Source organism: Prionailurus bengalensis, chromosome B4, assembly GCF_016509475.1.
Source record: "Prionailurus bengalensis isolate Pbe53 chromosome B4, Fcat_Pben_1.1_paternal_pri, whole genome shotgun sequence".
Taxonomy (NCBI): Eukaryota; Metazoa; Chordata; class Mammalia; order Carnivora; family Felidae; genus Prionailurus; species Prionailurus bengalensis.
In genome coordinates, this window is record NC_057358.1 from 98,715,332 (window position 1) to 98,738,879 (window position 23,548).

Consider the following 23,548-nt stretch of genomic DNA (forward strand, 5'->3'; position numbering starts at 1 on the left):
TATTTACATAAATTTGAATAGAATGAATAAACTTTGGTATGTTAATGTTGAAAGATCAGAGAGATGAATGACTATTGTTTGCAAATTTTGTTGAGTATGTGGTGGCTTTAGTTCAGAGAATGGTAAGAATATTTATGGATTGCTTACTATTTTACAGGCACTCTTCAATGTGCTTTGATTATATCAGTGAACAAAACAGATAGACTTTCCTTCATGAAGCTGATGCTCTAGATTACTTAAATCTTTTAAAACTTTAATAACTTTAATAAAATGTAAATAAAACTTTCAATATAATTTAAAAATAAATTTTAAAATCTCAAATTGGCTATATTAAAAGCTCAATAAAAATCAACAACTACTTGATCTCCCAAAATGCTGATGTGTGCCTTACAATTAATTGACAAAACAACCAAAATGGCAGTTAATGTTCTAAACTGTTCAGGCAAAGAATATAACATAAAGCTAATATGAAATCTTTAAAGACTATAGTCTAGACCTGTTTTCACTTTAAGTAGATTTATAATGTTGGAGCATAAGTGAATAAAAGTTAGATCTTTTTTATTTCATGACTTAGTGATGAGATTTTTTAGTTGCAAATTACTCTTGTTTTTCTTCTTTTTCCTTAAATCCTTCTCTGGATTGGACACTATGGAAACATACAGTAATAGTAAAGAAGGAAATCTCTCCAAAAAAATAGTTGATGATACAACTCACAAGCAAATTTATTTTATAACCTTGGGGACAATATGCCATACTTGGCATGAGCAGTCTCTCTTCAACGGTATGAGTTCTCAAAAATAAATGAATATTTTAGCTATTAAGTTATTTAAACTTCACAGGATTTGGGGGCTGTTAAATTCTGTATATGAAAATGTATGAAGATGCATTTGTCTTTAAGGTGGACATAAATAATTTTATTTCTATGGCCAATCCAAATTGCAGTGAAAAACTTTGGATAATAATGAAAGATCACTTATGTTGTATGACTTATATGAAGCTTCATAAAAAAATTAAGGAATCTTGACTACTGAAATAATACGGTATAAAAACATAATATGCTTATTTTCTAAAAACTCTTTATCTCAAGTGATACAGATCGTTTAATGACTCAGAATGTCAACATTGTGAACCTTACATGTGAGCTCCATTTTTACAAACAGAACATAAAGGATATTTTTTATGTGGCCGTTCAGATGAGGTAATTGGGCACAAAATACTCCTGTTGAAAAGTTTAATTAGGCACGAATGGGGCTATGTATATATAGATAAAAAGACCTGACTTTGGGGCATTTTTATTTAAATCATCAAACCCATTACCATTCACGTGAGAAATAAGCCTACTGACCCAATCAAAATCAACATTCTTGCAAGAACAGGCATCTGATGGACAGGCACACTTGGGGTAGTTACCACAGACAATTTCTCTCCTAGTGTGCAAGTCCCTCTCCTGATTCCTCATTGGCTGAGTACTACAGAGGTTACAGCCTTATCTGGACTATGACCAAGTAAGGCAAAAAGTAGTCTAATTGAACAAATGTACATTTCCGGAGGAGAGGCAGAGACTTTCAGTCCCTCCTTTGTTCCTTGGCACATGCTCATTGCAAAACCAGGGAAATAAGACCATGAAACAGGGAGGGGAAGAAGAACAAGGAAGTGAAGTATCTAAGGGTTTGGGACACCATTATAGGGGGGTGAAGGGGTAGCGGGGTTCATATTTCCAAAAGGTTGTAAATCTGTTATTAACTAGACAGCACAGTTTTTATTTGGTATTTCTGAAAATGAATCATTTCCCTTACTCCTCACATTTCAGTCACAGCATTTACATGTTTCTCTCTCTCTCTCTCTCTCTCTCTCTCTCTCTCTCTCTCTCTCTCTCTGTGTGTGTGTGTGTTTCTATCTCTCTCATGTTTGGCCATAGGATTAAGGCTATTAGTAAAATAGTACAATGTTTATTGTTTTGAAGAATTAAAAACAAGTCATTTTCTTCTTCAATATATTTCATTGTCTAACTATTATTAAGTGAATAGCTGTGTTCCACAAATAGAATAAAGCTAAGATGATTTGCTTGAAATTTCCAGAAGAAAGAGTAAGAAAAGGAGACTAAGAAAATTTTTGCTGGTCTCAGTTGTTTTTTGATTGGATCTGAGTTTATTTCATCCTAGCTTGCCAACTTGTTAGATTTCTTAAAGGCTACCAGCCCAGAAGAAAATATCCCTTAAAATATTGTGATACTGTGTTCTCTGAAAAACCACTTTTTTTTTAACATTTTTTGATTCAACATCAATCTAAGTAATATATTCCATCCTTGGTTGCAGAAATCAATTAATTACTTTGGTGTTGGTTTCTCTATTCCTCATGTTTCTTGTAAACTACAGCATGGCATTTTTCCCCCCTCAGGAGAAGATCTGGATTATCTATATGCTAATTATTCCAAGTAGATTAAAATTATTTTCTGAGTTGCACAATTAGGGTAATGGTTTTTATGATAGTCCTTTATTTATTTTATCCTTGTTTTCTAATTAAAACATTCTGCCTGAGAACTTAGAGCTTGTAGGTTCAAAGATGAAAAAATTGATAACTAGGGTGATTATCATTGCTAATTTGAATAGGGTGCTTCTATCAAACCTTTATCTATGTTTCATGATGCACGGCTTCTGCCTGTAGATGCTGCAGCCTAGCATAAAAACTATAGATGTGGACAGATAGAGCGTACATCAGTTTCCTAAATTATAACCCACTCAGCTCATTAACTTAAAAACCACCATCTCTTAATTTCTTACTTGCTCGGTGAGAGACTAAGAGAAAAATTACCAGGTGTACTCACAACTGCAAAGAAAAGCCCTCCCCCCCTTCCCCCCCCCCCCTTCCCCCCCCCCCCCCCCCCCCCCCCCGGTTCCTGAAACCAGCCAGGGCGTGCCCGGTTGTAGTCTGACATAAAGGCGGGAACCAATCAAGTTCTGCTGAGCGTTCAAATTTAAATGTCAACCAACAACAGCTCTGTAACCTCTAAAAAATATCCCCAACTTGTTTGTGCCTGTCTATAAAAGAAGCTGTAAGATCCTTACTCGGGTCCTCTTAGCGTCACCGGCAACGAGTGCGCGGAGGACCGGGTTCGAACCTGCAATAAACGACCCTTGCCGCTTGGCTTTGATTCTGGACTCCGGTGGTTTGTTTTCGGGGGGTCTCTCGAATCGGGGCATATCACTCGGAAAGAAAAAATAATGATGAGAAAATTGAGTAACTTTCTAGAAGTATATAAAATTTTTCTTTTTAGGAAAACAAGCTATTTTCTCACATTTGGGAAGTATCTTTAAACATACATTGATAGGTAGTCATAACTGACATTATTTTAAGGAAAACAGCTCAAATTTGACAACTACAAGTTATATTGGGTTGAATGATATGAGTTTAAAACTTTATGCATCAGAAAATTCAGATTTCTCTCTTTTTCAGATAGGTCTTCACCATCTTTTTAGCACTCAGTACTAATATGGAAGGTTTTATAACAAATAATTTAGGTTATTATTAGTAGAAATTACTTGGGGAGCCTGGGTGGCTCAGTAGGTTAAGCATCCAACTCCAGCCCAGGTTGATCTCATGGTTCGTAGGTGCTTCAGAGTCTGTGTCTCCCTCTCTCTGACCCTCCCCCACTTGCTCACACATGCACTCTCTCTCTCTCTCAAATAATAAACATTAAAAAAAATCTAACTAAGCAAGTCCTATGTATTAATGTGCCTTTGTTTATTGCCAATTGTGAGCCAAACACTGCAACATGCTTCTGCTTATCACTTAGGAAAGTGCTCTCATATACATTGTCCTGTATGATTCCTCAGCCTCACAAAAGGCGAAATAACTTACCCTAGCACTGAGGTCTTTTGCTTCCAGAGTCTCAAAACTTTCCCTTAGACTATAGGAGAGTGAGCAGATGTAATTCTGAATATAACTAGTAATACTAATTACTTCCAAAGTCCTCATTCAAATTCCTGCTGCCCAGGGATCCCTTTCTGGCACATCTTGAATAGAAATGACATGTTCACAAACTTTGACATCCACAGCCTTATAAAACCTCACATCTGTCCCATTCCCACAGTGTCTTACTCGATGACTGCCCAAGTCATTGCATTTCAAGGGATTTTTAAATAGATAATAGATTAATTTGCCTCCCTCTCAAAGGGTGTTTAAATAATTATCAGCAACCTCCAATGCCTTAACTCAAGGGAATGAATAATGTGGTAATTTCCAGCTCTCTGACAGGGTTGGTAGGAGAAATGTTTTTGAACCTTGGGGTGTGGGAGTAGCAAGAATTAGGCTTGACATAAGCTGAATCACCCAGTGTAGGCAACTCTGTTCACAATACCCACACAACCGCTTAGCATTCTTTCTGAGTAGTCAACCTAAACTTACAGGTATGTAGAGGCTCAAGACTCAACTTCAAAAAATGAAAAATGTCAACACTTTTAGAACCATTGAAAACCAATTGCATTTACACATATATTGCTTATGTTACATATGTTATTTATACAACATACTGCTATGTAACTTAATTATATCCAAGAAGTATTATAAAAGCATGTCAACGTGTTTTACTCGGTACTATGTACTCACATCACATGAAAAGAATTAGGTCAACTAATCATATCAGCTAAAGTCATAATTTTGAGTTTCTATTTTTTCTTTTTTTTTTTTAATTTTTTTTTCAACGTTTATTTATTTTTGGGACAGAGAGAGACAGAGCATGAACGGGGGAGGGGCAGAGAGAGAGGGAGACACAGAATCGGAAACAGGCTCCAGGCTCTGAGCCATCAGCCCAGAGCCCGATGCGGCGCTCGAACTCCCGGACCGCGAGATCGTGACCTGGCTGAAGTCAGACGCTTAACCGACTGCGCCACCCAGGCGCCCCGAGTTTCTATTTTTTCAAAAAGTTCTTACCATAGCCTAAAATGCCCCTAAGTGATCTATGCCCCAGCTCATTCCCCACATTTCTTTCTTTTTTTTTCTTTTTTTTTTTTTTTGCTCAGCTCCAGCACCATTGGCTCCTTGCTGTTCCCTGATCACATCAATAACACGTTGGCATTTCTGTCCTCTCAACCTGAAATACCCGTGTCCCAGATTTCTTCCAGTGCCAGACCTTCCATCAATACCCTATATACATGGTACCCAGACCATCCTCTCCCTATCTCCACATCCCTATTTATGTTGTACCCATTATCACCATCTGGTATACAACAGACAGAATTTATTCATGTATTTTCTGTCTTTCCCTATTAGAATCTAAGTTCCATGAGACCAAAGACTTTGGTTTATTGAACCACTGTGCCTAGGCAAAAGATTGGAGATTCAATAATTACTTGTTAATGAATAAACCCAAAGAGAATTTAACGGTGTTTATCATAGCATTATTCACAATAAGCATTCACAAATGCCCATCAACAGATGAATGGATAAAAAAGATGTGGTTTATGTACACAATGGGATATGATTTAGCCATGGGAAAAGAGGACATCCTGCCATTTGCAACAGCATGGATGGACCCTGAGCACATTCTGCTAAGTGAGGTAAGTCAGTCAGAGAAAGACATGAGAAGTATGATATCACTTATTTGTGGAATCTAAAAAAGTCAATCCTTAAAAAAAAAAATACATAGAGTAAAACAGTGTTTACCAGAGGATGGGGAAGAGTGGATAAGATTGATGGTGTTTAATGGTACAAACTTATACTAAGTACTAAACAAGCCATAGAGATCTAGTGTATGAGATATTGAATATAGACAATAATATTGTACATCAAGAATATAATTTGATAAATATCATCACAACAAAACCATATTACAATATATGAATGTATCAAAGTAACACACTGTATATCTCAAATTTACATAATGTTACATGTCAAATTTATCCAGTTAAAAAAAAAAAAAACAAAAAAGAACTTCAGAGATCCTAGACACTGCAAAAGTTTGGGAAGATATGAAATAAAAATGAATTCTAGGGCGCCTGGGTGGCACAGTCGGTTAAGCGTCCGACTTCAGCCAGGTCACGATCTCGCGGTCCGTGAGTTCGAGCCCCGCGTCAGGCTCTGGGCTGATGGCTCGGAGCCTGGAGCCTGTTTCCGATTCTGTGTCTCCCTCTCTCTCTGCCCCTCCCCCGTTCATGCTCTGTCTCTCTCTGTCCCAAAAATAAATAAACGTTGAAAAAGAAAAATTAAAAAAAAAAATGAATTCTAATCCATAAAATAAAAAAAATTTTAAAGAAAACTTAAGTGCATGTTGCAGTAAGAATCATATAATTCTGAAGTAATGCCATATCAAAGAAACCAGTGTAGTGTTTCTGCAAATGCTTTAAAGTGAATAATTTATACAAAATAAAAGACATTATGAAATTTTGTCTGGCTTTTGACACTTTGTATAGTTCCTAATTACTGCTTTTAATAATCAAATGAAAATGGAGGTTTTAACCATCTGAATCTTGTTTAGTTGAAAATATTTGGAGCTAAAAGCATACCAATAAAATCAACAAACATTTAAGTACCTATATGCAAGTTTTTAGGGATTTCTTTATTTCTGCATTACCAGTGGAAAGATCAGTAATTGGGTATGCTTTGAGACTGAGATTTTAACTTATCAGAATCATTTCTAATAGTGATAAAGCTTGATGGCAGATTTAGTTTAATTCTATCACATAAATCAGGCACAAGAAATATTATATAACTCTATCAGGTTAAATCTATCTCCATGCCTTTGTTACTGTGGCAAAAAAATTCAACTATAGTCATTATTGAGGAATTTCTTCCTCTTTGTCTCTAAGATTCAATGAAGATTGGTGAGTTTTATGCTGTCCAGAAAATGAAGCATCCCTGGTCTTTCATTCTCACTAATGGTTGAAGGCATGCTTATATTTCAAGTTGGCATTTCTCTTGGGGAAAGTAACACTGCCGAGTGCAACAGAAGCTATGGGCTGCCTGACTCATCCTCCACTTGAACCTATCCTTTTTTGCCTTCCTTGAACGTAAGAAACCACAAGCACCAATGACTCAATTTACCAAGCTCTATGGCATCTTGGAAGCCTTGGTGTACTATCTGAGAAATGAACTAAAAGCAGAAGCTCATTGAATTGCTTTTTGCCATGGCTACTTCCCCATTCTGCTTCCTGAATCAATGACATGAGGCTGCCAGTACAGATGCCATATGAAAAGCAAAAGGATAAGAGCCAACATACTGAAGTTGGCAGGATAGGGAGACAGCAAGAGCCTAATGACATTGCTGAACAGCTGAGATAATGCCAAGAACCAACTACCTATGAATTAAATTTTACCTCTAAAGAATACACACTGTCTTAAGATCTGTAAAATTTTTCTTTCTGGTAGTTGAAAACATCTCTACTTAAAATGGAAACTTTGGTGCAAAGAGTCACTGTCTATCACAGTAGCCATGCAGCCTAGCATCCCACATCTCTAGGTATATCAGTTTCCACAGTTGGTGCTGTCGCTCCAGGCTATTGTAAGAAAGTGGATACAGTTACCTGTTATTTTGGTAACACTTCAGAAGGCTGCCTCCTTCTCATTCTTATGGAATTTTACCTTTCCCCAGAGTGGGCAGTTCCAGTCTTTTCCCTACTAGCACTGTATGTATTTTCCTCTTCTTTAGAAAGATCAAGTATATTCACTGAGAATGGAACTTTACACCCATATATTAAGAGCTCTTCTTAAAGGTGAAATAGAGGAAGGAATTGAATAGGGAAAGAAGATACTGATGCCAGATAGTTTTTTTCCTATTAATTTTCCCAGTTACACTATTATAACCTACTATCTCTTGGGGTGTACATACTTAATTTAGTAATGCAAAAGATCACTTTTTAAAAAGTTTATTTATTTTGTGTGTGATAGAGATAGTGAGAAAGAGTGAGCACGCCAGCAGGGGAGGAGCACAGAGAGAAGGAGAGAGAAAATCCCAAGCAGGCTCTGCACTGTCAGCTCAGAGTCCAATGAGGGGCCCAAACCCACAAACCGTGAGATCATGATGTGAGCTGAAATCAAGAGTCACTCAACCGACTGAGCCACCCAGATGCCTCCAAAGATTGCTTTTAAATTCCAGGGTTTGTCTCAGCTACCAATAATCAATCAACTGCATGATGGACATACCCAATACATTGTTGGTTAAGATACCAAAGAACAGACTTCCACATCTCAGTCTTAAGCGCTCCTATGAAAAACAGTTAAAAACACAACCAGAGTTTAACTTGAAAGCAGATTTTGTTACTAGGAATAAAAGAAAATAAAAGTCCCATTTCAGCTCTTTCTTAGCCACCTAAAATCACCTTCAATCCAGAACCCATGTGTTAAGTTCGTGTAAAGTACTATTTAAATACATTTGTCCTTGTCTAGAAATAAGCAGAACTTGTTGGCAAAATAGTTAAAAGTATTGCCTTATTTTTTTCTGGTTATAAAGAAATATGCTGTTATTCCTTCCATCTTAGGAAAAAAAATCATTCAACTCCACTTTTCCCATCTGCGGTTGCCCTATATCTTTGTTCCTTTTTGCAACAAATCTCCTCAAAAGAGTTTCTACATACATTTGCTATCTCCAGTTCTTCTCCTCCATAACCTTAAACCTATTCTAATCAGGTTTTTACCTCCACAGCATCAACAAAGCTGATGCCATCAAGATTGCCAATGGCCTTGTGGTTAAATCCAACAGCCAGTTCTCACAGTTGATTATCCGCTTCTCCATCATGCTCTTTATTTCTAAGATTTCTCTTAGCTTTCCTTCTAACTCACTGTTTTCTCATTCTCAATATCCTTTGTTGGTCCTGACAATCTCTCCTTACCTATTAATGTGGAAGTGTCCTAAGAATCAGTCCTTAGATCTCTTCTCTGTTCTTCTCTGCTCACCCATTACAATGGCTTTAAATGCTGTTTTTTTATACTAACAACTTTATACCAACAACTCCCAAATATAAGTCTCTAGCCCAGACCTCTTACCTAATCACCAGTCTTATATATCCACCTGCCAACTTGAAATATCCCCTTGGGTGTTCAAAGGAAATCTTGTATTTAACATACATAGAACTAAAGAAATTAAAATTTCTTTTGGCCTAGGAATAAAAAAGAGTGTGCCAATTTATTTTCTAAGAAAGAAAACTACAAATACATAAATATAATATCTCTTTTTTGTGACTGATCAGCTTTTTCAATAATTTAATCTTTCACAGATTAATATACAGATTTTAGAAACAATTTCATAAATCATCCAATGTAATTTCTGAACTAGGAAATAATGCCTTTCAGAAGCAGCAAATAAGGTTTTCTCTTTTCCCAACTCTATTCTCGTCAATTCAAAGAAAAATAGGCCTAGTTATTCCCTAAAGAAGAGTTATCCTATCTTTGTTCATTTTTACCTCAAAAAAGAGCAGTCCCAAAGTGTCATGTTACTCCTATTGTTAACATTAATGATGACTGCATCCTCCTTGTCATGCTAAAGGCAGCCATGTTTCCCATTTTCATAAGATTGTGAGAAACAGTTAAGCAAACAATCATGTGATCATAACCACTATTTTTACCAGTTTAGAGTAGAATCTACTCCTAATGTGAAAGAACTAGATGAGGCACTTTTGTGATTTGGTAATTTTCTGAAGAATCCTCAATAGACAAGGGATATGCCAATACTACACCGAAGATTGTGCTTAATGTTGGGTAATAGTAATGTGACCCTGGGGTAATCTGGGAATCTGTTTAGCCTATTCTGCAGGATAGAATAGAAATAATCTACATTATGTTTTTATATACTTTAGGAGTTTTGTTAAAAATTTACAGTCATATTGAACCTTTATATTACCAAAGATAGTCTGCTAATTTCTATTTGTTGTTATAAAATGTAAATACCTTGATCTCTGGAGACAGTCTGTAAATAAGAAAATCCTTTGAAAGTCTGTTTGTGTTGATGCTAGGATAAATATGAAAGGAAGATTTCATTACCTTTAAAGGCAATTGGAAATGGGTTTAGAAACTGTTGCCAACATTTTGTGCAATAAGATCTACTACAAAGAAAATCAATACTAAAGAACAAAAATCACAAGTTGCTGTACTCTTTGTAAAAAACAAAAATCAATGAAAATACAATAATAATTATAATCATAATGACAGTTCATATTTACCCAGGAGAATCTTTGTACACAATACTGTACTAAGCATATTTCATACACCTTCTCATTCTGAACTCATGACAAAATTATGATGTAGATGTTATTTTTCTCAGCAGTTGACAAGTTTCTATAAAACTTAGTGTTTAAAGTACTTGCTGGAAAACATATAGCTAGAAAAGGATAAGAATAAGATTCCAACTCAAATTGACTTTGAGTCAATTATTTTCTTTACCATAGGTCAAGTAGATCTACCTTAACTAGGTTTATCATAGCACAATAGGACCTAATTACTTGTGCTAATTATGGGAATGGGGTCCCAGAGGAGATCTGTAAAGTGAATTTCTAGTCCTGGGAATTAAGTCTGGCATTTGCTGTTGAAAAAGTTTAAATAAATGTATATGAGGTTCAAAACACTGTAACTACAGAGTCTGTGGCAAATTGAAGTTTTAACTAGACTGGTATCGGTGTCCGAGAAGGTCCAGTCCAATGGGTGAGGCAGGGTAGCAAGGGATCCAGGGACAGTGATAAATATGGTGTCCACTATATCCCAGATACCTTATGAGGCCCTGGAGATACTGAACAAAGGAACCAAATAAAAAGAATGAATAGTTGACCCTAAACAGGTAAAAGGAGCCAAATGACAAAATGTCTTGGATGGCAAGCTTAAAATTTTGTATTTTATTCTGACACTGATAAGATAAACAACTGGGGGGAACACAGTAAGATATGGATTTCAGAAAAATCAGTCTAAGTAACAGTTCGATTAAAAAAAAAATGTGTTAAAATTCTATAAGTCCGGTAATGTGCTTGGCAGTAGAAATAAGGTGATGAATGCCTGCTGGAGGACCCTAAGGGTCAATTTCCAGAAAAAGAGCAGGCCTAGCTAACTCATTTTATTATGTTCCTTGACCATAAAATGAGAAGAGATGAATGGCAGCAACTTATCAGCTTACTTACAGTCCCCTGTCAATTTAACCATCCAAGAAAGAGGGGACTTAACTGCTTCAAAAAAGGAAAGCAAGCACTTGAGTTTTAATAATTTTAAAATAATATTTATAATATTATGAATAGCTTCTTAAGATCTACTTCAAAATTAAAGTAAGTTACAGAGTGGTTGGAATTCCTCCCCACCCCTACTCATTCCTTGTAAGTCCTCAAAGTTGTTTTATTGCGGTGTTTTATTGATTCACAATTTGTGATACCTATTAAGGAAACGTCAAAAACAAATTGCATCATACCGGTTAAACAGACGAGGAAGACTAAGATTACTGCAATAGGACTTAAGACTGTGCAATAGGGAAGGGAGATTGAACTCAACTCTGCTAAAACAAAAGCAGCAGAGCTTTTAAACACTGGGGTGAGTGAGAGGAAAAGTACTGGAAGACATTTGGGAAGATGTTGGTTAGTGTGGTTGGGCCATCTGTGTTTGCTAACTGGCATTTTAGGCTCCTATCCTCCCACAGGCACTGGTGAGTAGGGGCACTTTCATAATTATTATATTTTAAAGGAATGGCTCCCAGGCCCTTGAGAAAGACACTCTTGGGTTGTAACTGGCAAGAGCTGGGAGAAAAATTATATTTCCAAGGGATGGAGAAAGAATATGCAATATCAAGTTTTCTAAAGTAAATGCTCTAAGAAAACGGAGGTCAGGGTCCTCGAGTCAAGGAAAAATAAATCTAAAGTTTAGTCAAATGAGGAGAATATTAAGATATCTTGTCATAATTACCAGTTGGTAATTCAATGCTTTATTTTTAAGTAATATGTAACCTGATATTTAACATATGAGAAACAACCTCATATTTAAGGTGGTATGCTTGCATAAAGGATTTTTTGATGGTGTGAGGCAACAGAAATGTCTGCTTCTGGCTCTCTAGTGGACTACATATGTCAGAGAATGCTAAGTATTAATTCTGTGTCATTTTTCCATGGGTCTAACAAACCACATGTCAATACGTGGATATTTGGGACCAAGAAAAGCTGTTGCTAAAGGCAAACAGTCTTCTTCCACATTAATAGTTTGACACTTAACATTATGATTTTTCATCATAGAGTTATCGGTTCTAAAAAACATATGTAGATCTACATCTCAACAATTTTAATTTTGGAAAATAAACCTTGTAATGATATTTGCCTTAGGAATCTCATTTGTGTCGTTAAGAAGTTGCACATTAAAAAGCAACCTGTTGGGGCGCCTGGGTGGCGCAGTCGGTTAAGCGTCCGACTTCAGCCAGGTCACGATCTCGCGGTCTGTGAGCTCGAGCCCCGCGTCGGGCTCTGGGCTGATGGCTCAGAGCCTGGAGCCTGTTTCTGATTCTGTGTCTCCCTCTCTCTCTGCCCCTCCCCTGTTCATGCTCTGTCTCTCTCTGTCCCAAAAATAAATAAACGTTGAAAAAAAAAATTTAAAAAAAAAAAAAGCAACCTGTTCTCAGTAGTATTTTGTCATTATATTTTGCTCTTGTAATAAATCAGACCAAAAGCTTGTGCAAAGACCTTTTATACAAATAAAAACAAAAGAAAGCCAGTAATATTTTATATTTTGACAGTCATTAGTTGATTCTGAAAGCATTTAACCTTAATATTAAAGAATTATTATTATTATTTGGTCAACACTGAAAGAAGAAAATAAAAACAAGGCATCTAAAAGAAAGTTGCTAACTTCATTCTTTGCTAGGGAATGTGAAAATTGGTGATCTCTTCTCCTGACTCCTTGTTATGCGATGCAAACCTTTCAAGGTCTCCAGTGAAAAGAATGTCTGGCTCTTTTGTGCAGAACTTACCCAACATGGTTTATGAAGATGAATTATTGAATTTTTTCTTTATCTTTGGCTTGTCTTTTTGCTTACTTCACACTAAATGCCCTTGCTTCAGTCAATATTCAGTATTTGCTACTTTACCTTATGCCTTTTCTTTGTCTCTATATATCCAGCTGTGTGTATGAGTATGTTTTTTAATCATTATTATCTTAGATTCTGGATATTTCTACCAACCATCCCTCCAGAATTCCTATAATTTTTTAATGCTTCTCACCAGCAGCCAAGGTGAGAAGGTGCAGTAACTGCAACAGGAGGGAATACCATGTAGAGCATTTAAATTAATCCCTTTTGTTTCCAGAGAAACCAAGTTACTGGCAAGTGTGAGCTCTGGAGGAAAAAAAAAAATACATACAGTAATTCCTTGGGTACTAACTTCATCCTTAATCCTTTGCAATGAGGTTACAGGTTTTGTTTTTGGTTTGGGTTGGTTTTGGTTGGCAAATTAAGCATGTCTTAATACAGCTTCTTTAGACCATTAAGAAATAATTGATTAAACATATCTTTTTAGTTATGTAACACTGAGACCATTTATTCATTCAAGAAAGATTTCAAGAACTGCCACATTCAAATTATGTGAAGAATCCTTTCCATATGGTGGCATTTTTAGCCATTTCATGTCATTATTTAGTACTCTTAATAGAAATTAAATTTCACTTAATGCCAAAGTATTTAAATAATTTTGCTGTAATAATTTTGCTTTTCCTGGCTTATAAGAAAATTTATTCCCCCCCAAAATAGTTACTTGATACTGAGTTATATGGAATGCCCTTATCTCATTTTTTTACTATGAGAAATATACTGAAAAATGAAAATATAAGTTCTATGGGTCTACAATACGTGCACACTATTTTACAAACAATAATACATCATATTTGATTCCAAATTTGAAATTTGGCTCCAAAATGAAAAAAAGAATTTCCAGAGAAAAGATATGTGGCTGGTGTGCTAATAAATGAGTAGCTAAACTATAAGGTAAGTGGACACATGACATTTATAAAATCTAAAATGATTTGATTCATGTTAGTGTAATCATTTACAGAAAATAACTCTAAGCAAAAGAATATTTTTTCACATTGTAATGCAGCTAAGAAAATTGTCCCGATAATGTCAATTTGATTTGTTGCTGATGAAATATAACATTATATGACTATGGGGAAGTAGTTTTTAAGGTATGCTCATAAAATTTTTCATACTCTTTAAGCCAATAATTCCATTTGGGGAATATTTTTTAAAATATATTAAGGTTTATTTATTCTTTTTTTTTAATTTTTTAACATTTATTTGTTATTAAAAGACAGAGAGAGACAGAACATGAGCAGGTGAGAGGCAGAGAGAGAGGGAGACACAGAATCTGAAGCAGGCTCCAGGCTCTGAGCTGACAGCACAGAGCCCAATATGGGGCTCGAACTCACAAACCATGAGATCATGACCTCAGCTGAAGTCGGATGCTTAACCAACTGAGCCACCCAGGCACCCCTGAGGTTTATTTATTCTTAAGAAAAAGACAGAGAGAGAGTGAGTGGTGGAGAGGCAGAGAGGAGACACAGAATCCAAAGAAGGCTCCAGACTCCAAGTTGTCAGCACAGAGCCCAAAGCTGGGCTCAAACCCACAAACTGTGAGATCATGACCTGAGCTGAAGTCAGATGCTTAAACTACTGAGCCACCCAGTCACCCTGGGGAATAACCTTCAAGAAAAAAGAAAAAACCTCCTTGCCACAAAATAAAATACACAAAAATATACAAAGACCATTGACAAAATGGTCAATGCTTTGTGATTTATAATAGAAAACAGGAAAAAGAAATAGAAATCATGAATAGCTGAGGGCAATGAATATATATAGAGCATTAACCTAATGGGATATTATGCATCCTTTTTACATTTTAATTGCTAAAACAATACACCTATGTGCAAAATGTTTAGAAAAAATGCTATTCTATTAAGTTCAAGTATCTATCTTACATTAGGCCATGTTAGACAGGAGAAAGACCTGTGGGGTGTTTGTTCTTTGTTTTATTTAATAATACATACACATGAGACTTTACTTTTTAAAGCTAATATATATGTCCAGGCCTCATCCTAAGAGATCATTTCAAAAGATTTAGAGCTGAGCACAGAGGTGTGTGTGTGTGTGTGTGTGTGTGTTTATTTAGTTAGTTAGTTATTTTAAATTGTTAATGTTTATTTTTTATTGTATCTTTGAGAGAGAGAGCATGAGCAGGGGAAGGAAGAGCAGAGAGAGGGAGACACAGAATCTGAAGCAGGTTCCAGGCTCTGAGCTGTCAGCCCAGAGCCCAATGAGGGGCTCGAACTCACCAACTGCTAGATCATAACCTAAGCCGAAGTGGGATGCTTAGCTGACTGAGACACTCAGGCACCCCACAGGCATGTGTATTTTTAAAGGGCCCCAACAATTTTTTCTGATGCAGAGCCAGAAAGGGACCAACATACTAGATGGACTTCTTCCATGGCAGGGATGATGTGATCATTGTGTGGCCCTGCAGTGCTTCCCTGAGACCGCACGGAGTGGGAATACAGTGCCTGAGCAAGAATGAACTGAGGCTAGAGGGGTAAAAGGCCAAACTGAAGCATGACTGAAATGAAAGGTAAAATACACACACATACCCACACTCACACATTATATTAATATTACGAAATGAGAATAACAAAAGGAAAAAAGGCAAACCAACAAAATGAAACCATTTGGTTTGTGGAGTAGAACATTATGGAATTATATTTAACTTTATTTTTGTAGAAGCTTTGCTTATATTTTGTAAAAAAAAAAGCTATTTTTAAGGAGAAAGAATCTGCTGGTAGATAATCAACTAATCTATTTACTTCTCGAAATGAAACAGCAGATTTATCAATAATTTGTGTGTAGTCCACATTATTGGCATTGAGAAAATGAAGAGAACCAAATTTTAAAAATGAGTGTAAACTAACATACTCTTAGCATATTACCCAGCAATTGTGCTCTTGGTATTTAGCCAATGGATCACAACCTTGTATCTACGCAAAAACCTAACACAGATGTTTACAGCAGCTTTATTCATGATTGTCAAAATTTGGAGACAACCAAGATGTCTTTCAGTAGGTGACTGGATAAACTGGGATACATTCAAAAACTGGAATATTATTCAGCACTAAAAGGAAATGAGCTATCAGGCCATGAAAAGGCAAGAAGAAATTTTAAATGCATATTCCTAGATGAAACAAGTCAATCTGAAAAGACTACATACTGTATGAGCCCAAGTATATGACATTCTGGAAAAGCAAAACTATGGAGACAGTAAAAATATCAGTGGGTGCCAAGGGTTAAGGGGAAAGAAGGGACGAGCAAAGAGGATTTTTAGGGCAGTGAAACTATTCCGTATGATATTACAATTGTGGACACATGTCATTACACACTTAACAAAATCCATAGAAGGTACAACACCAAGAGTGAACCCTTATGTAAACTATGGGCTTTGGGTGATAATGATATGTCTTTATAGGTCCATAGAGTGTGACAAATACATGACCATGGTGTGGGACGCAGACAGTAGGAAGATTGTGCATGTGTCGGGTGGGGGTAAATGGGAACTCTCTCTACTTTCTGTTCAATTTTGTATAGACCTAAAACTGCTCTAAAAAATAGTCTATTTAAAAAAAAAATAGCATTAGGTTATGTGGGATTCTAACTGGAAATCACCAAAGTCTTTGAAGATCTTGCTGTTCAAAATGCATATTCAGCGGTCCTTCACTTTGCCATGACAATATGATAAAGAAAAATATCAAGATGCATAGGGGCACTTGTACCCCAAAGTTTATAGCAGCACTCTCAACAATAGCCAAATTGTGGAAAAAGCCTAAATGTCCATCAGCTGATGAATGGATAAAGAAATTGTGGTTTGGGGCGCCTGGGTGGCGCAGTCGGTTAAGCGTCCGACTTCAGCCAGGTCACGATCTCGTGGTCCATGAGTTCGAGCCCCGCGTCGGGCTCTGGGCTGATGGCTCAGAGCCTGGAGCCTGTTTCCGATTCTGTGTCTCCCTCTCTCTCTGCCCCTCCCCCGTTCATGCTCTGTCTCTCTCTGTCTCAAAAATAAATAAACGTTAAAAAAAAAAAATTTTAAAAGAAATTGTGGTTTATATACACAATGGAGTACTACGTAGCAATGAGAAAGAATGAAATATGGCCCTTTGTAGCAACGTGGATGGAACTGGAGAGTGTGATGCTAAGTGAAATAAGCCATACAGAGAAAGACAGATACCATATGTTTTCACTCTTATGTGGATCCTGAGAAACTTAACAGAAACCCATGGGGGAGGGGAAGGGAAAAAAAAGAAAAAAAAGAGGTTAGAGTGGGAGAGAGAGCCAAAGTATAAGAGACTCTTAAAAACTGAGAACAAACTTAGGATTGATGGGGAGTGGGAGGGAGCGGAGGGTAGGTGATGGGCATTGAAGAGGGTATCTTTTGGGATGAGCACTGGGTGTTGTATGGAAACTAATTTGACAATAAATTTCATATAATAAAACATAAAAAAATTAAAGAAAAACATCAAGAAATACTATTTCAATACAATTATTTAATTTTTAGACAATGATGAAAAATATCATATCTTTGAAATAGAGTTAGTTTAGGGGAGAACAGGAAATTATTAAATTTAGTATCAATATGAATGATACTGAATCCATGTTAGAGAAAATTAATATATATCTATAATTTAATAATATTCAAGAATTTAAACAATTAACTGAATTTTGGCAGGGGAAATTGGAAGAGAGACAATTTTTGTCAGTAAGAAAAAATTTTAAGCTGCATATTTTAATCATCATAAACTGCTTGGGATTTCAATATTTTAATAGATTCATTTAGCTCTAAATGTCTTCAAGCATGGTATAAATCCTCCAGAGTCCCTGCTTTGTAATATAGCCTTTTAACATATTCATTGTCTCTTTCCAAGAAAGTTCACTATTGCTATTCCATTAGTCTGTTTTGTGATTTATTTCAAAGATAAAATGAATATCTTCACTTTTCATTCATGACTATTTAATCTTGATTTTTTAATAAAAATTTGATGGTAATTATCATCTATTAAAACACATTCTTTCCCTCTTCTTGTGCATTTTTCCTCTTTACAGTAAATCCTACATTCTGACACCACAGTTAAAAACATTTTATCAGTAATTACATCTAGACATATTCCTTTTATGAACTCAGTCTTAATAGACTCTTAATCAACTCGGAGCATTTTTAGACATGGCAAAGATTCTATTGATGCATAATAGGAGAGTGTTGGATTTGCCAACCTCGTTTCCCTTTTTCACTTTACCCTTCCCTTAATCCCGATAGCTTCATAGCTTTTATAGGGTAAACTTACACAAAACCTCACCATATACTGGAATGTTAGCTATGTGTGGTGTGCTGTCAAAACAGAAGTCCATTACCCATAAGTGAGACAGAAGCCATCCTTAGATGGAGGAGGCATTCACAAGAGGTTCAGTAAATATTAGAAGATAAGGCATTTACAAGAGGCTCAGTAAATATTAAAACCATGAGAAACTATGGCAGAGAAGATCATCTGCAGCAAAAATAAAAGTAAACTGTTCTGCCTCTCTGATCCTTAACTTTACCATCATCAAAATGAAAACAAAATATATTTACCTCCAGAATCGCTGTGATGATTAAGTCAGAACATATAAATGAAAATTCAGTACTAGTCATAAAATGCCATATAAATATTGGGTAGTATCACAATTAATAATAATTCCATCTCAGAATTATAAGAAACTTAGGCAGGCAAAGCATTTAGAAGAGGAAAACACAGGCTACATGCCCAAGACTTGAATGAAAGTGAGAGCTCTGTATGTTCATAAATCCCTGCATCCCAAATTCCTTGTATTATGTGTGAGCGTCTGCTGTGGTACCATGAAGCATAAAAATAGTAAAGCCTGTTGAAAATTCCAAAACAAAGAGAGGAGCCAAGAAAAGAATATGAATAATTTAATCAGATAGGATTCAAGTTTATCCCCAGCTTATTTGCCTTTTATTCTTCATTTCAGTTAGTTACATATCCATCAGTTATCACCAAGGTTGTGCATGCACCTTGAAATGTTCACAAAAGGTCCACAATACAGGGGTTCATAATTAGGTTATATGTTATATTCAGAATCCCAGGGGAACTAATCGATTCTGGAAATATTGATTAAGCAAGATGAAGAATTCTTACACAGTTTCAACTACAACAATTTTAAACAAGTACAAGCTTCGGTTGCCACAAAACTCACAAAAAGTAATTGATTGAAGAATATCTCTTTTATGCAAAATATACATTTTAGGATATAATTTGATTAATACTCTACTATATACTGACATTACTCCTTGATCATTTAATAAAAAAATACTCTCGTTGCCAGAATTTTATTTTCTGTAATATTTATAATTGAGGTAACAATGACAAAACACTTAAACCATGAATAACATTGGTGAGTTTTTTTTAAAGTCATAATGATTCTCCAGAACTAAACAAATATGTGACTAAACACAGGTTAGTTTTGATAAATAGGCACTGAAAATTTCACAAAAAGACAAGCAGATAACATAAATGGTTTATAAAAAAATGATACCATCGATGTTCATGGATTCAAACAACAAAGAAGAAATAAGGGAAATTAAGACACATCTATACTACGCCATTATCACTGCCTTGTATGATTCACAGCACAATCTACTGCAGGCCCAAGAGGGGCAATTCACAGAGGTATGGGCCTTACTTGAAGCTTCAGAGATATTGATCATGAATTTGGCTTCCTTGGGTGTGAGATGGCTGAAGCTGTTGACCCATGCACACGTGTTGGTATTTACAATTGTCTCATGGATCCCGGCAGGTCCACAAGCAGACCACTCATATGGGGAGCACCAAATGAGTTCCAGCCACAGTTCTTTTCTAAGCTTTAGATGCCTCATGAAGACGCAGGGACTTCTTCCGAGTGCGACCTGGTCACATCAGGGCACATTCAGCAGCAGAAGTCTGTTTCCAGTACAGTCCTTGGCATGGCTAAATTCCATTGTCCCTTTTTCAGCAGTCAAAAATCCATGATAAATTCTGTACAACACTGCAGTCAATAACAGCAGCACCAGACAGTATATTAATTCCTTTACCATAAAGCTATATGGAATTATAACTTTCTAAGGGTGGTGTTATTAAAAGGATCACAGAATCTCTAAATATCAGATGTGTACGTCTGGGTAAATACATTGCCGTACAAAATCTCAGACATGCAGTTCATGCTTTAGGACTTAGAGAATAATAGACGTTATGTGATCAATAATAAAAATGACATTTGTCTTCCTCACAAAAAATAAACATGAGAATTAAGGATTAATCAACAGTCTCAAGGATCCTGAATGCCTTAGAAATAATAATGTTTATCCCTCAATTTATAGTATGGCATTTTTCCTCCCTCACATGCCCAATACACTGGACACACTATTGCTATTGCATTCATCGGGACGCTGTAAACAGAATTTCTTCCACTTGGGCTGAATAAAACTCCCTAGGGGTTTTGCTGGAGTGTAGTGATAAATGCTGGTTGCTAGGTAGTAGACACTGACACTGCAGCCAGCAACCAAATGTAATGGTGATACTGCTGCTTAAATCCTGCTTATCAAAAAGGTTCACAGTACTGATTAACGTAGGTAGTCTACAGGGCATCATCCATTTACACACAAAGCAGAGAGGCTGTTCCAAATAGCAGAGAAGGCGGGGGGCAGGGGAGAGGACCCGGTACTAAAATCATGAACATCTTATCAAGGCATTTCTGTGCTTCATGAAGACAGATGGCATATACATTGAAGACAGGGAGCTAAGACAGACAGACAAAACGCCATACAGGACAAAGCACCTGATTCAACACTGCCTGAAAATCTGATTAATCCCGTGAGTCAGAAATTTAAGGCTGGTCAAGAAAGCCTCCAGTGAAAACAATCATCTTTGATGTTTGCACAAAAATCAATAAATAAAAATAAAGGAAGGGGATAAAAAAAGACACGAGAGCTTTGGGTGATATTTGGCACTTTGCCTCTGAAAATGATGACAAATCCTGGGATTGGAAAAATATATATATGACTCTAATACCAAGCAGCAATTCCTGGCTAAACAATGCAAGCCTGGCTGGCAGTTACCTTTCTCTCATGTTTTGTGCCTTCCCCAAGTCATTAAGTAAGAGCTCTGGCCTCAGCTCGCGTGTAACCAGTAATGACAACCTCTTTGCAGTTATCTGTGTGCAAACAACCAGAGACATTCAGAACTCCAATACAGCATTTTTGAAGAAAAGTAAATCAACCAAGAAATTAAACTGTTTAAAACAAATATTTCTTTCAAAGAATAAGGAAAAAAGTGTCAAGGAGAAACTCGCCCTCCCTGCCCCACAATTCAACATGCAGAACAGTCAACCAGTGCTTTCATATCAGCAGGTACACATATCCTGAGCCATCCACGGTCCCCGAACTCTGCGACATTGCTTTCAGGTGATAGAGACAAGATGGTCCATGCAAATGAGCTGACCAAAGTCATGTTGTGTGCAATCAAGATAGGATCCCAAACATCTTCAAAATGGTTTAGAGTCACGAGAAATGAAGGTCCAATGAAGTGACCGGTGTTTGGAAGCACACTGTTTTAATTATATCTCCCTGAAGATATGTTTACGTATTAGCATACTGGCCAATATCTGACACTACCTGTCATTTTATTGCAAAAGGAGAGCAGGGTAATTAATATGGAGAAGTAGCACTACTTTAGATAATCTTTAAAGCCAGGAGAAGATTTGTGAGCTACCCAAGTGGCATTTCTGACTTCAAAAAGTAGTATCATGCAGGATTGAAACTGTATTTAATGGAGCCTGGAGTAACTCTACATTTACTTATTTCCATTTTGGGGTAAACAGTACTCGAATTCATACAATTTAGCCGACTGATGCAGTTTGGTTTACAAAATAGATGGGATGGGAGATCGAGGGCGCCTCAGAGGACAAGGAGAGTTGTAGGGTGATGTTACTGGAGACAGCCTCAGAGCATTGCCTGCCAAGCCCGCTATGTTGTTTAAGCTTCGGGATTTTTCATATCCTTTTATGAAAAAATGCACAGACATCAGTTGAATTCAACCAGAAAATAGACACAGACAAATAATACCATGCAGGATAATCAAAAGTGCTATTTTGAGTTCAAGGGAAAAAAATTTTTTTTACAAAGAATTCAATATTGAGACCATTTATAACTTAAAAAAATAAAGCTCACTATAGCTGTCATTCCCAAGAAATTAAATCAATCAAAACTTATAGTTGTAATACTTCAAAATTCATTCTTTCCCACTGTAATTTGTATTGATGTAATTTTGGTATATAAAATACTACAGATCTTTTAAGAGTTAGGCAAAGCAACTTAAGTAAGATATAAACTTGGCTAATATTTTTAAATTTCAGAATCTGTTTCTAAAAAAAAAAAAACCAAATGGGCTATTTTTTCTTTTCATTTTGTATTGTTTACTAATCTAATAAGCATGATCAACTTTAAGTGGGCAACTCTTTTTCCAGCATATTCAATTTTTCAGCTTTATAGTGTTAAAAGGATGATTCTTAAATAATGGCGTTTGATGCCATTATCTAGGTGATGTAGAATGCCCATTTCTATATCTTTGGATTAAAAAAATGTAAAGAAAAAAGGAAGGAAATGAAATATAAATTGAGTCATAATTTCAGTGAATTACAGTCTGAACTTTATGATGTGATGTTTTCAGTTAGCTCTCCACTGCCAAGAACTGAGAACCATTTGATCATAATTCACTTTTTCTATTATCTTGCGTTCTAATCAACTGTACGTGATTATCATGGACTTACGGAATAAAAGATCCTCCTCACAAGCTTTAACCCAGTGGTTTTCCTTAGTCACTCAAGCAACATTCCCATCAAAGTCACCTTTGGGAAGATTCATATATTGTAGCATTATTTATTAGAAAAAGAGTAGAGGCAGTTCAATGGGGTGGTTAGCACCATGTAAAGTTAGAAGTGAACTGTCTTAAAAGCAGGACAACTATTGATTGAAAAAGTAGTCAAGAACCAAATGTAGGAGTCAGTCATAAGAAAAACTAGTCAGGAAATAAATGTTCTGACAAGTCCACTGAAAAAAAGTGTTGTCGAACAGGAAAATGAAATTCCCTCAGCCAAAGCTGAGCAAGTGGATACAACTTCACTAAACTTCATGGATTCCTTAGTCTCAGGACATATTCCTTGGACTCTGATTAGCCTTCGGTGTGCATGATTAGTATATGAGAAAGAAAATGGGCCTTTTGTGTTTCCCTGTGTTCCTCTCAGGTACTTTTTTTTAATTTTCATGGAACTTCTGGGGAAGAAGCTAATACTATCTCTCCTCCTTTCACTAGAAAAGAAGAAACATTTTCAGTGAGTTAGTGATTATTTGATTTTCAAACAGCCAGTACAAGAATGGACACAGACTGTAATAACTGCTCTACTGTGGGAGAAGCTGGACTGGACAGAAACGTCCTTCCCCATACACACACACAGAAACTTTCAGTGGTCTTCCTTGAGATTTTGTAGATGGAAATT

General features: G+C 36.2%; 1 protein-coding gene across 14 annotated transcripts in view; it reads right to left on the reverse strand.

Moving 5' to 3' along the window:
• Positions 1-18,917: 18,917 nt before the first annotated feature.
• The window catches only part of KCNC2 (potassium voltage-gated channel subfamily C member 2), a 203,059-nt gene continuing 198,428 nt past the window's right edge, over positions 18,918-23,548 (reverse strand). For 6 of the 14 annotated variants that reach the window (XM_043561451.1, XM_043561460.1, XM_043561453.1 and 3 more), the window contains one exon: positions 18,918-22,052. In XM_043561451.1, the coding sequence (XP_043417386.1) occupies positions 21,916-22,052 (137 nt within the window). In that variant the 3' untranslated portion in view covers positions 18,918-21,915. The remainder of the gene's footprint in view (positions 22,053-23,548) is intronic. The other 8 variants (XM_043561462.1, XM_043561457.1, XM_043561454.1 and 5 more) reach the window with 5 other exon arrangements.